Here is a 13,947-nt window from a genome sequence, read left to right as displayed (position 1 = left end):
GACTAAACGTGATCCACCTGGAGAAGGAACTGGCAAGCCACTCCAGTATCCCTGCCAAGAAAACTCCATGGACAAAGACAACAGGCATATAAAGTATGCATATAAAGTATGCATATCTCACACAATAAAAGATTAGAAGGCGTGGGATCAGGGCTGGCCCCACAGCCAGGCTGGGTGGCGCAGGGCCCTGCGTGGGATTATGCGCTAGTTTCCTTACTTGGCTCCATTTTCTCCTGCCACTGAGGTTCGCTCTTAACCAGGATGCGAAATCAGGATTTGAGGCTGCTTCCATAGCTACAAGAGAACTTCATGGGAGATAACTGTGGTTGCTGTTCATGCTGATGTAACATAAAAGCTGCAGCTGAGATTGCACATGTGGATTCCAGGGAAAAGGGAAGAAGAAGTCCTGTGGTCCCCTTGCAGCCTCATAACCATGGTTAAGATATTGGGTATGCTACATCTGGAATGGTTTCACATGCCTGGCCCTTTTAACTACATATAATTCACCCAACATGAATTAGCAGACCAAAAACACTACCATTACAAATCATTCTACTGTTCTGTAATCCTTGCCTTCTGAGGCCACGCCAAGCTAGATCTGAAATGGAAGGCTTTGCCATGATTTTGACAAAATATGAATTTGTTATTCATGTATTGCACATATCTAGGTAAAGGACCCCGGGACAGTTAAGTCCAGTCAAAAGCGACTATGGAGTTGTGGTGCTCATTTCACTTTTTGGCAGAGGGAGCCGGTGTTTGTCCACAGACAGCTTTCTGGGTCATGTGGCCAGCATGACTAAACCGCTTCTGGTGCTACGGAACACAGTGACTGAAACCAGAGTGCACGGAAATGCCGTTTACCTTCCCACTGCAGTAGTACCTATTTATCTACTCGCACTGGCATGCTTTTGGACTGCTGGGTTGGCAGGAGCTGGGACAGAGCAATGGGAGCTGACCCCGTCGTGGGGATTCGAACCGCCAACCTTCTAATCAGCAAGCCCAAGAGGATCAGTGGTTTATACCAGAGCGCCACCCATGTTCCTGGTACATATGTATGGTGTGGTGAGTCTGACATCCATAAAACTGGACTGTTCATAGTGCGCTGACTATTCTCCATGCTGTTAGCCCCAAAGATAGAATGGGACTAGCCCAATCCAAAACAACACAGTCCAACAGTAGCCATAACATCGAGATACAATGATTAGCCACACTTAGTCTGAAATCCTGTGCACAGTTCCTTAGGATCAAATCCCGTGTACAGGATTGAATGGCAGATCAGTGGCTGAAGGAGCATCTCAACCCCCATTTTTCAGGTCCAGCTCTGAGGTCCTTCCAGTGGTTCCCTCACCATAGCTGCCAAGTTATCCCTTTTTTAAAGGGATTTTCCCTTATGCTGAATAGGCTTCCTCGCGAGAAAAGGGAAAACTTGGCAGCTATGTCCCTCACTGCGAGAAGTGAGGCTACAGGGAACCAGGCAGGGGGCCTTCTTGGCAGTGGCGCCCGCTCTGTGGAACACCCTCCTATCAGATGTCAAGGAGATTATCTGTTTTGTAACAAACAAACAAAACTTTTAATAAAAACTAATTTAAAAAAGAAGAGCAACAGCAGTGGTATTGCTAGAAAGTGCAGTTTTCCTCAGTCTTTCCTTGCTTGGTTCTTACTATATGCTAATAGTGAGAGACTCAAGATTGATATATGCTTTCAGTTTTTGTATCTGATAATATTTTATTATTTACAATAAAGCTAGAGGAGCAGTCTTGCGTCCATTTATATTGGATTGGTATTTTTTATTAAAATTATACAAATACATTCATTTGACGGCAAATTCTATACAGGCAGCACCAGAGCATTCATAATGGCAATCAAGATACTGTAAAGCAAAATGTCCATACTTTTCCCTGTAGGAAGCTCTGCAAAGTAGTTTATGCTGGTTTATGACTCTCATTTGTTACTCACTTCCGACTCCTGCTTTATTTTGGCAAGGAGATCTATCCTCTGGCTAGCAAAGAGAGCTCTGGCCAGCTTTCCCACTGTTGCTCCTTTGCTCCCTTCCTTCATCAGCCACCTCTGAAACATTTGATAAACTTTTTCCTTTAACCCATCCCGCTCGTAGTCATGGTCAATTTCCTCCAGGTCAGGGTCGCTGAAGCCCAGCTGCCGTGCAGTGGGTTTCCACTTCTTTCCCATATTATCTCTCACGAGGTTCAGTTGCACTTCTGAAACGAGAGCAGCGTTCTCTGGTGGCGACAAAAGGAAAATGTTTCTTTAGTGCTTTGGCGACGGAACGCCATTTCTTTTGTTCACGGAGACAATAGGAAGATCCTGACAAACTCCATCTTGCATGAGAAACATGGATGCGAGGGGGCAAGCCGGCCAATCCTGCTGCTAACAGTGAATGCAGGACTCTGAGTGCATGCCAATATACATAAAAACATATATAAGGTAAAGGACCCCTGGACGATTAAGCCCAGTCAAAGACAACATAGTCGTGGGGATTCGAACTGCCAACCTTCCGATCAGAAAGCCCAAGAGGCTCAGTGGTTCAGACCACAGTGCCACCCGCGTCCCTATGCCAATACTGTATATTAACCATGGAACCTCCATTTGAGGGTGAATTCTGAGCCAGTCAGAATTGTCTGAAAATGCCACAAGACTGCATTGCTACATGATTTGCTACACTTTAAAAAACAACAGCAACTGGGGAAAATAGTTTTTTCCTACTGAATTGGGACACTTATTTATGAAAGTGTGGGAGAAGGAAAGGAAGAGAAGTTCTAGCATGCAGCAACAATAGCATCACTGTGCGTCACAGTCTAAGAGGCAGCAACTTGCCACCAGTGGCATTAAGGGATACAAGCTAGAAGACTAGAATCTTCAGGGTCAGAATCCCGAAATCTGACTGCAAAGTCTGTGTTTTGTGGAGATTACTAGCACCTCTGTTTCTACAGATTAATATTTTTGTTACTACTACTACTACTACTACTACTAGTAGTAGTAGTAGTACTATCAGTACTATTAGTACTACAGTGGTACCTCCAGGTATGAACTTAATTTGTTCCGGAGGTCCGTTTGTAACCAGAAACCACTCGTAAAATGAGGTGCGCTTTCGCTAATGGCGTCTCCCGCTTCTGCTGCGTCGCTGGAGTTTGACTTCCGCTCGCATCCCTGGGCAACAAGGGGAATCTACTGCCACGTTAGCAGAGCGTGTAACCCGAAGCATTCGATAGGGGGACGGAACAGAGTTTCAAAGGCAAATGCTTTGAAAGCAAGTGCTATTTCATTAAGGAAGAAAAATGTTTTAACTTCAGTACTTACCAAACAGTTTCTGGTAATCTGCAGGATTATAATGAGTATTTTCCGGCATAGTACATATTTGTTGAGGCTTTTGTCTAATGGTTAAGACGTTGTGAGAGCCTATCTGAATTGCACTACTATTATATATATTGTAGCTTGCAGGTTCTCCTGTATGTAAGACAATTTTTAAAAAACACCCGTTTAATAAAGCAAATATAAAACTACACACAAACAAAATGAGCACAGGGACAGTGCAGGGGGATGAATTACTGACCTGTGTGTTCACACATGTTAATTTTAAGATGGAAATAGTAAAATGCATTATTTGAATGCTGCACTTATATGTTGGGTAGTTCACATCAAGGAAGAAATGGTTCTTGCTCTTAGAATTTATGTTACAAGGGCATATTTACACAATCAGGTTTATTTCTCACGTTGGTGACTGGTATAGTTAATCATGGAATGATAGAATTGTAGAGTTGGAAGGGACCCTGAGGATCATCTAGTCTAACCCCCTGCAATGCAGGAATATGCAGCTGTACCATACGGAAATCGAATCTGTGACCTTGCCATTATAAGCACCATGCTCTAACCAACTGAGCAAGCCAGGCTGCTCCAATAGTTCTTTGTTAAGAGTTAAAATTATAGCAAACCTTTGAAAGCTTGTGTCAGTCAGATCAGTAAGACAAGACAACAAACTCCCCAAAGAGAAAACATGTTGGCTTTCTATATCAGTCTAACTCCCAAGAGACTGTGATCTACTTCCAGTCTAAACAAACTGGAAGTGATCTACCCAGAGTTGTTGAGCTTTTTTTAGGAGGAGAGGCCAGAATTGTTGAGTTTTTTGGAGGGATCTACCCTGTAGATCGCAGTCAACTGGCTGGACATCACTGTTCTATATCAACAGTGTTTCAAAAACGTTTCAAGAATTAAGTCTTTTGAGTCAAATAGATAATGCATTTTGAGACTTCGTTCAGTGAATATGACTGTATCTTGTTGAGATCAAGCAAGCAGCTGTTTCTGGAGCTCCAGAACTCTGGCTTTTTTTCATTTTGAAAGGGAACAGCACCACAAAAGGGAATCTCAAACTCTCTCCTTGTGGAAGGAGCAGATTGCAGGGACCAGTTCTGCAACCTAACATAGTCTATGCTGTTTGCACCTTGGGCCCCTCCAAAAATCCAACTAGTGTGCCAAATAAGCCCTGGAAAAGCAGAGTTAAATCCTACAAATTTGGACGCTGGGAATAGGCACACTCAGCCAAGGCAGAATTGGATCCCACCCACCCTGGTCGATCAGCTCATTTCATGTGTGACATCAGCTGATGGACAGGTGGATATGATTGGAGGGAAATGGCCGTGTAGGCCAAGACTGGCCTATGGATTGGAGCTTCCGTACTTCTGCTTTAGAGCTACCAAATGGTATTATAGCCTTAAAGAGTCCAGACCCCTCATGTTGAGATCATACTGCTCATGTTAAGAAATAACTACAGGAAGCTTTTTACCTGAATTCTCTTTGTGTATAGGCGTATGGGCGAAGTTTGTCTTCATAAAAGAGGTCGATTCCTCTGGATCTAAACAGGTATGCAAATTGTGTGAAAACTGCGCCACTGCTCTTGAAACATTAAACTCTTGACAGTGCAAAAACCTACTCAGATAAAAACCTACCCAGGTGCAAAAGAGCTTCTGCATCATTAATGCAGGTTAGGGAATTTCGACAGGTGGATACTTCACAATACAAAAGTGGTGGTCTTGGGAGAGCAGCAACTGCGAGAAGGCAGTACTTTTCAGAAGACCACACTGACTTCCGACAGAATGAAGTCCTCCCTAAGCTTCCAGTGCTGTACTTGCTGACTGTCACGGAGCCACATTTGCAGCCCACAAGGCTGACGAGCCAGAAAGTTCCTGCAGAGTTGGGACCAACCAAGACCCACCTTCCCTGGAGCTCCTTGGGATGTGTGTACCCTGAGGGAAGACATCGGGCAAGGGAGCCAGCACCATCAGCTCCTGAAATAGGCCTGAGGATGTTTGGCACCACTTGTTAATAAACTGCCTGAGGCACCTTGTCCAAAAGGTAGCCTATAGATGCAACTGATGAATATTATTAAGTTAGCAATTTCTATTCAGCCCCACAGCCAGTGCAGTACAGAATGATAGCCAACCAGCATTCCTAGTGCTCTTACACCAGAGGAGGCATATGCCGCCAAAGAGAGAAGCCAAGGGTGTTTTTGCCGATTCGCCCTCGAAACACTTGCTTAAGTTTGTTTTATGGTTGTAACTCTATTATTTGTTTTAGGTAAAGGTAAAAGGACCCCTGACCATTAGGTCCAGTCGTGACCGACTCTGGGGTTGCGGCGCTCATCTTGCATTATTGGCCGAGGGAGCCGGTGTATAGCTTCCAGGTCATGTGGCCAGCATGACAAAGCCGCTTCTGGCAAACCAGAGCAGCACATGGAAACACCGTTCACCTTCCCGCTGTAGCGGTCCCTATTTATCTACTTGCATTTTGATGTGCTTTCGAACTGCTAGGTTGGCAGGAGCTGGGACCAAGCAACGGGAGCTCACCCCGTCACAGGGATTCGAACCGCCGACCTTCTGATCAGCAAGCCCTAGGCTCAGTGGTTTAACCACAGCGCCACCTGGGTCCCTACATTATTTGTTTTATAATTGTATATTTTATTGTTACAACCTACAGGATTATTGTTGAAGGGCAGGTAAGAGATTTAATTACAAACAAACAAATAAAACTGCTCCAGAGCACACTGCGGATTGCTGGGCAAAGGGGACTGGCAAAAACCTTCCCTCGTCTTCTGAGGTGATTCCACCGGATCAAAAGCCCTTTTAGTACAATGGCACGAAAGGGCCACCACCCAGTTTTTAGGGGGCTGGAGTATCTCTTACGTATAGATGGATATCTCATCTTCCTCCAAAATGGAGCACAACTTACAACATTGATAATGAAACACGACATTCCTAAGAAAACAATACAGTACAAATAAAATACAGCACAACGAACAGCAGCGCTACTGCTCTCTGTGGAAGGTAAAGGTAAAGGGACCCCTGACCATTAGGTCCAGTCGTGACCGACTCTGGGGTTGCGCGCTCATCTCGCATTATTGGCCGAGGGAGCCGGCATATAGCTTCCAGGTCATGTGGCCAGCATGACAAAGCCGCTTCTGGCAAACCAGAGCAGCACATGGAAACCATAGCTGCCACGTTCTCCCTTTTTTAAAGGGAAATTCCCTTATGCCAAATAGGCTTCCTCGTGAGAAAAGGGAAAACTTGGCAGCTATGATGGAAACGCCGTTTACCTTCCCGCTGTAGCGGTTCCTATTTATCTACTTGCAGTTTGATGTGCTTTCGAACTGCTAGGTTGGCAGGAGCTGGGACCAAGCAACGGGAGCTCACCCCGTCACAGGGATTCGAACTGCCGACCTTCTGATCAGCAAGCCCTAGGCTCAGTGGTTTAACCACAGCGCCACCTGGGTCCCAGAGCGCCACCTGCTCTCTGTAGAAACTGCACCACAAACAGTATTTCATGATTCAAATGCACACTTCTTCAGATATCTGCTGGTGTTAGGCATGTGTGCTCTTTCTCCCTTGAGGAACAAGAGGAAGACCCTCAATCAGTTCACTTACCAGTTTCTGCACTGAAGCTTTTGCCAAAATAGTAAGGCCTGAACGGGTTAGGTTGACGATCCACACCAGATTCAGGTACAGGCGGTTTATTGAAGCTAAAGGGATTGGCTGATCCGTAGAGATCTTCTGGGCTTACAGATGCTCTGAGATTTGCAGGTCCGGGCCCATAGTGCCTAACTGGATTCAGCAGGATATTATTTCCCCTTTCTGGAGTAGCTCTGATTGGCGATGGTTTCCACTGACGATTGTACAGGTCCGCAGATCTCAGGTGGGACTCCTGCATCAGTCGGGCGGCAGGTGCCTTTGCATACGGGTCGTGAGACACCTTCCTCCTCCTCTCCTCCTCCAGCATTTCAGCACTGTGCGGCACGGAACGGCCTTCCGCCTTGTCCATCCTGCTGCCATGCAGGTGGTAGTTCAGCTCGTCCTGCAGTTTCCGCTCCAAGGTCACTGGAGGTTCCAAGGATGTTTCGCAGCTCTCCACAGGTTCGTTGACCGGGCAAGCCGCAAACATGCCTTCATCTACGGTGTTGCTTGCCTCAGGACACGGAGAGCTGTGCAGGGAGCCGGGCAGATCTGCAGGGCAGAAAGGGAGAGGCCTAAGAGGATGGATTGCTTTGCAGAGATTTCACTGCAGTGTTCTAGCACAGGGGTCAGCAAACTTTTTCAGCAGGGGGCCGGTCCACTGTCCCTCAGACCTTGTGGGGGACCGTACTAAATTTTGAAAAAAGAATTTAAAAATGGGCAGATTCCTATGCCCCACAAATAACCCAGAGATGCATTTCTAAATAAAAGCACACATTCTACTCATGTAAAAACACCCAGAGATCCATTTTAAATAACAGGACACATTCTAGTCATGTAGAAACACGCTGATTCCCGGACTGTCCACGGGCCGGATTTAGAAGGCGATTGGGCCACATCCAGCCCATGGGTCTTAGGTTGCCTACCCATGTTCTAGCAGCTTGGTGAGACTCAAGGCTGCATCCAAGGATGGGAACCCTATGGGTCTCCTAATACTGTTGGACTACAGTTCCCAACAGTCCAGTAGCATAGGGAGGGGCACAGCTTTCCCTAACCCAGGGGTTCCCAAACTAAGGCCTGGGGGCCGGATGCGGCCCAATCACCTTCTAAATCCGGCCCGCAGACAGTCCGAGAATCAGCATGTTTTTACATGAGTAGAATGTGTCCTTTTATTTAAAATGCATCTCTGGGTTATTTGTGGGGCATAGGAATTTGTTCATATTTATTTTCAAAATATAGTCCGCCCCCCCACAAGGTCTGAAGGACAGTGGACCGGCCCCCAGTTGCAAAAGTTTGCTGACCCCTGCCCTAACCTATCCTACACACTTTGGATCTCGATGAACTCAATGGGACTTACTTCTAAGTAAATTTGCACTGAATTGTGCTGTAAGCATGAAAAGCTCATTGGGTTGCTATGCTTTAATAAAACAAAGATTGGTCCCCTTCCACAAAAATGTGTCTTAACTTGCTATCATCTGGAAGATGCCATAAACTGCTGCATTGCCTTACCACTGTGCTCTGGCATGAAGTTCTAGCATTGATTGCCATTTTCCATGGCTCAGCAAACGATAAGTGAAGGCATCATCCTTCAAAATCACAACCAGAGAGAACTAGAAGGAAGCCTTCCAAAACCAGAAGATTATAGAAAGTGCTCTAACTAAACTTCCACTCAACACACTTGGGGGGGGGGAGGGATTTAGAAGCTTAGAAGGACAAAGGAATACAAAATAACTCCCCCCAGTTGGAAGAATTAAGTGTGTTCACACCACCACCCTATTCTAGGGCTGAGCAGTATATCGATTTATTGTCCCAAACTGGTTTGAAGTCCATATCATGATGTTATCATGATGTTGGTTTCATAATTTTAGACCTGGCAATATATCACAATCATGATGTGTGTGTGTGCTCGCGCGCTGTGCAAAAATCATGATGCAGGAAAAACTGTGAAGGCAGTTAATGCCTCTGCATGGCTCCTTCCTTACTTCAGACAATGTGATATATCAGTGTATTGCGATGTTGAAAACCAGTTATCACCCAGCCCTGCTCTATTCTGACTATTCAGAAGGTCAGGTTGAAATCAGCATAAATAACTGCTAGCAAACATTTTTTTAAAAAACAACAACAACCCACTTCCAATATTAACAGGTGCTACAAAAAGTAAGAGGATGCTACTCTACCTCGTGCTTTCTGGCAAGCAGAACCCCCCCAAAAGTAAAAAGGAGGCGTGGTCTTTGTTCTTATGCCAACCCAACAGGATGACCCAAAGGGGCCAGTGGTATTGATCCACCCTGAGGCCTGCTGGCAGGTTTCCTTGGGCGGCTGCTACACCTCAGGCTGTGCGTTACAGCCTAATATCCAAAGGTCAAGAGCCTTTTGGTAGCTGTAGACTCTGAATATAGACGGCAAGAATAATGACTTTTGGAAGTGTGAATGGTTCTTGGCTTCTTGTTATTGTGGAAATCCTGCTCAGCCCCTGCTGCTTCTACACTATGGGATTTCACCAGGCACTGTCTGTTTGTCTGTGTGGGCTTCCTCTGCCCCCCAAAAAGAGAAACAGATGGGATGATGAATTCTCCACTCCAAACCGACTTCATCACTTATGTGACGCTATCATAAAATATACACATACTCTAATTTGAGTCATAAACCAGAGTCCAGGCAAAATCTCCAGCTCTGATATGATTTATTTACAAAGTAGAGACAAACTGTAATCTGCACTGGCCCTAATCAGCGCTGAAACGAAAAGTACTTTGGCTTTGATTGTTTTTTTTTAATGGGTGTCCTTGTTATCGTAAAGAAATGTGCACCAGTCGCCCAAAATGTGGAATGCAAAAGGATGAACTCTTAAGCAACTGAAATGAATTACCCATCCGGCCATTGCTTGGTGGTTCTGCCATGGCATCCACTTGGAGAGACTGCATCCTTTTTATAAGTTCCGTTGGCTCAGGGTACTTTTCCTGTCGCAGAGAACAACAGCAACTAAATACCTGAGTGAATCACTGGAAGAACCTAGAACCTCTAGGGGAATGTTGCTTAAGGTGCCCATCAAGCAAAACCCTGATGGACTGTATGACTAAGGATGTCAGAAACCCTGTTGCACAGGGAAAGCTACACGTCTAGAGGTTTACATATTTAGGCTTTCCCATTTCAGACACTCCAGTTAATGTGCGAATGGCAGAGAGAGACCGAGGGAGCAGCCCTACTACTGCTTCTCTCCTAACACTAGAATTTGTGGACACTCAATGAAGCCAAACGTTGAAATAGCCATGGCAGATAAAGTAATTCTTCATGCAATGTATAGTTAAAGCAGGCATCCCCAAACTTCGGCCCTCCAGATGTTTTGGACTACAATTCCCATCTTCCCCGACCACTGGTCCTGTTAGCTAGAGATCATGGGAGTTGTAGGCCAAAACATCTGGAGGGCCGCAGTTTGGGGATGCCTGAGTTAAAGCATGGAACTCACTTCCACAGGAGGCAACGATGGCCACCAGTTTGGGTGACTTTAAAAGAGGAGTGGACAAAGTCATGGAGGGCAAGGCTATAGCCATGGTGACTATGCTCTGTCTCCACATCTGGAGACAGTGATGCTTCTGAATACCAGTTGCTGGAAACCACAGGAGAAGTGAGTGCTCTTGTGCTCAGCTCCTGCTTGAAGGTTTCTCACAGGCTGTCAGGGACTGGACTGAAGAGGAATGGTGGAGCCCACCCCCCCCCCATTCTCCTGAACCTTCCCGAGAAGAGGAGGACAGCATAGACTTACAACAGTGGTTTGCAGAAGGTCATGACTCTGAGACAGAAGAAGGACAAAGCTGGGAGATAATGGAAGGAGAGGAAGGAGGAGCAGAAGAGTCAGGAGAGCTAGTTGACACATTATCATTAGAAAGCATTCCCGACCGCCCCTTCTCCTAGAACGAGGAGGGCTGTTAAAGTGGGAGGACAGAAAGTGAATAGACAAAAGGTCCTCATGCAGCCACAGTATAAAGGGGTGGAGCTACTGATGACTGAGAGTAAAAGGGGGGAGGAGATTACTGAGAGCAACGCATTATCCTAAAGACAGCATCCTGACTATTGAATAGAATACCTTGGTAAGAGCTTCTTGTATTTTCATTACTGGCAGCCTGCTGTGAGGGAGGGGGGGATCAGATTCCTTGAAGCCTGACACAGGCATTTGGGCATTATTATTATTATTATTATTATTATTATTATTATTATTATTGGGATGCGGGTGGCACTGTGGTCTCTAAACCACAGAGACTAGGGCTTGCCGACAGGAAAGTCGGCGGTTCGAATCCCTGCGATGGGGTGAGCTCCCATTGTTCGGTACCAGCTCCTGCTGACCTAGCAGTTCGAAAGCACGTCAAAGTGCAAGTAGATAAATAGGTACCGCTGCAGCAGGAAGGTAAATGGCATTTCCATGCGCTGCTCTGGTTTCCGGCACCCTCGGCCAGTAAAGCAAGATGAGTGCCGCAACCCCAGAGTCGTCTTAACTGTCAGGGGTCCTTTACCATTATTATTATTATTATTATTATTATTATTATTATTATTATTATTATTATTATACCCTGTCCATCTGACTGGGTTGCCACAGCCACTCTGGTTGGCTTCCAACAGATATAGAGAGATAATAAAACATCAAACCTTAAAAATATTCCCTATACAGGACTGCCTTCCTATGTATTCTAAAAGTTGTATGGCTATTTATCTCCACAGGGCAGGTACCACTGCTGAGAACAGGATTCTGGACCATTGGGTTGATCCAACAGGCTCTTCTTATGATTTTGTATGATTTTAGGGATAGAATTGGAAGGGATTGAGGAAGTCCTTAAGTACACCCCTCTGCTTATTGCAGGATCTACAATGCAGATGCAGCGACCGCGTCCCTGACAATCTCTGCTTCAATGCTTCCAGTGAAGGAGATTGCTCAGATGTGTGACAGCTCTTACTTTAAGGAAATTTCTCCTACCTAATAGCCGGACTCTGCTCCCCTACAATTTTCACCAGTGATTCTCGCCCTTTCCCCCCCCCCCCCAGCCATAAATGTTTGACAACTTACTTTTAACTTTCTCAAGTCATCTTCGACATCCTTTTCAAAGTTCTGCTGATAAAATGGCTTGTATGTCAAATTGATTTCTGTAGTAAAGAATTAGTCAATTAGTAAAAGAAACCCCCCAAAGCGGTCTCAATGAAAAATAGACGAGACTGTTCTAATGCTGTTTTTATAAAGGCAAGTAAGAAGTGCTATGGCAGTGGCAAAGCATGGCAGGAGGGCACAGGGGCGGTTGCCCCAGGTGCAAAATTGTTAGGGGGTGCAAAATTTCAACACCCAGTGCTGCCTCAATAAAGCTGCACACTTCCGTCGCTGGGTTCAATTGAAAATGGCTTCTCTATGCGAAGCAGGAAGTGACCACTCCAGGGAAAGATTCCTTCAGTAGCACCTTAAAGACCAACTAAGTTTTTATTTTAGTATGAGCTTTCATGTGCATGCACACTTCGTCAGATACACTTGAAACAGAAGGCTCTTCTGTTTCAAGTGTATCTGACGAAGTGTGCATGCACACGAAAGCTCATACCAAAATAAAAACTTAGTTGGACTTTAAGGTGCTACTGAAGGAATTTTTTTATTTTGCTTCGACTCAGACCAACACGGCTACCTACCTGTAACTAGAACTCCAGGAAAAGGAATGACTCTTTTCTTATCTCTGTGGCTGTGATCTCCTGGGTGACATGAATGCCATAAGGCAGTTGAATGTGCATGCATACTCCGTCCATTTCCCCCCTCCCCTCTACATGGCTCCGGGCACTGGCAACCCTATGCTACGCCACTGTGACATGGCAGAAGTGTATGACATTGTGTGTGACATGTAGAAGGTAGAAGGAGACAAGTTTTCCTCCCTCTCTCAGAGCAGGTTCTACTTCACACGGCACCTAGTTAAACCACAGAAATCTCCTTTGGGACAAGGATTTATCAATGGCATAAAAGCAATTTATTCTGACCAGAAAGCCAAAATTATAATAAACAATATAGCCTCAGAGGAAATTAGGATCGAAAAGGGTACCAGGCAAGGGTGCCTATTATCCCCTCTTTTGTTTATCTCTGTCCTGGAAGTTTTACTGAACATGATTAGGAAGAATGAGGAGGTGAAAGGAATCACAGTAGGCGCAAAGCAATATAAGTTAAAAGCTTTTGCTGATGATTTAGTATTGACATTACAGGAGCCAGAGACAAGCGCTTTAAAAGCGCTGGAACTGATTCAGGAGTTCGGACAGCTGGCAGGTTTTAAATTAAACAAAACAAAGACAAAGGTTTTAGGCAAAAATTTGACAATAGATGAAGTTAAAAACTTACAAGATATTATGGGATTGACTTTTGTGAAAAAGGTGAAATACCTAGGGGTGAATATGACAGCTAAAAATACCAATTTGTTCAAAAATAATTATGAAAAAGTTTGGAAAGAGATAAAACATGACTTAGAACATGGGTGTCAAACACAAGGCCCGGGGGCCAAATCCGGCCCGCCAGACCTCGTCATGTGGCCCGCCGAGCGCCCCAGCCAGCGGGACCCAGCAGCGGGACCATGCTGCTGAAGCGCAGCGCCAACAAACAGCTGGAGCCGGGGGGGGGTAGAAAGGCAGCCGGAGCAGCGCTGCATGGAGCGCCCCGAGCCACAGCAGGAGAAGGAGGAGGCAGCTTGCTGCACGGAGAGTCCCAAGCTCTGTAGCACTTTGAATCCTCCTCCTCCTGCCATGGCTCGGCGCCTGGAAATGGCTGCTGCTGCTGCTACTGAAGCACAGACAAAGCACCCAGCAGCGCCGCGTGGAGGAGGAGGAGGAGGATTTAAAGTGCTACAGAGCACTGCTGCGTCCCAGAGGCTCGGGACTCTCCACACGGCGCTGCTGGGCACCGACCTGGCAAGCCTCCACCTCCGCCTCCTCTTGCCTCACCTCCTCCTCCTCCTGCCGTGGCTCAGCCTCATGAACGTGAGCTCAGCAGCGG

At 45.9% G+C, this 13,947-nt stretch overlaps 1 protein-coding gene across 3 annotated transcripts in view; it reads right to left on the bottom strand.

Moving 5' to 3' along the window:
• Positions 1-1,762: 1,762 nt before the first annotated feature.
• RIPK1 (receptor interacting serine/threonine kinase 1) overlaps positions 1,763-13,947 on the bottom strand; it is a 28,223-nt gene continuing 16,038 nt past the window's right edge. For 2 of the 3 annotated variants that reach the window (XM_035126374.3, XM_088675129.1), the window contains 6 exons: positions 12,007-12,083; positions 9,820-9,910; positions 6,930-7,505; positions 4,796-4,864; positions 3,316-3,462; positions 1,763-2,237 (listed from right to left, as the gene is read on the bottom strand). In XM_035126374.3, the coding sequence (XP_034982265.1) occupies positions 1,942-2,237; positions 3,316-3,462; positions 4,796-4,864; positions 6,930-7,505; positions 9,820-9,910; positions 12,007-12,083 (1,256 nt within the window). In that variant the 3' untranslated portion in view covers positions 1,763-1,941. The remainder of the gene's footprint in view (positions 2,238-3,315; positions 3,463-4,795; positions 4,865-6,929; positions 7,506-9,819; positions 9,911-12,006; positions 12,084-13,947) is intronic. The other variant, XM_035126375.3, reaches the window with a different exon arrangement.

The sequence above is a fragment of the Zootoca vivipara genome, chromosome 8, assembly GCF_965207765.1.
Source record: "Zootoca vivipara chromosome 8, rZooViv2.hap1.1, whole genome shotgun sequence".
NCBI classification, from domain to species: domain Eukaryota; kingdom Metazoa; phylum Chordata; class Lepidosauria; order Squamata; family Lacertidae; genus Zootoca; species Zootoca vivipara.
Note: the sequence above shows the minus strand (reverse complement) of the source record. Positions and strands in the feature narration are given on the sequence as shown.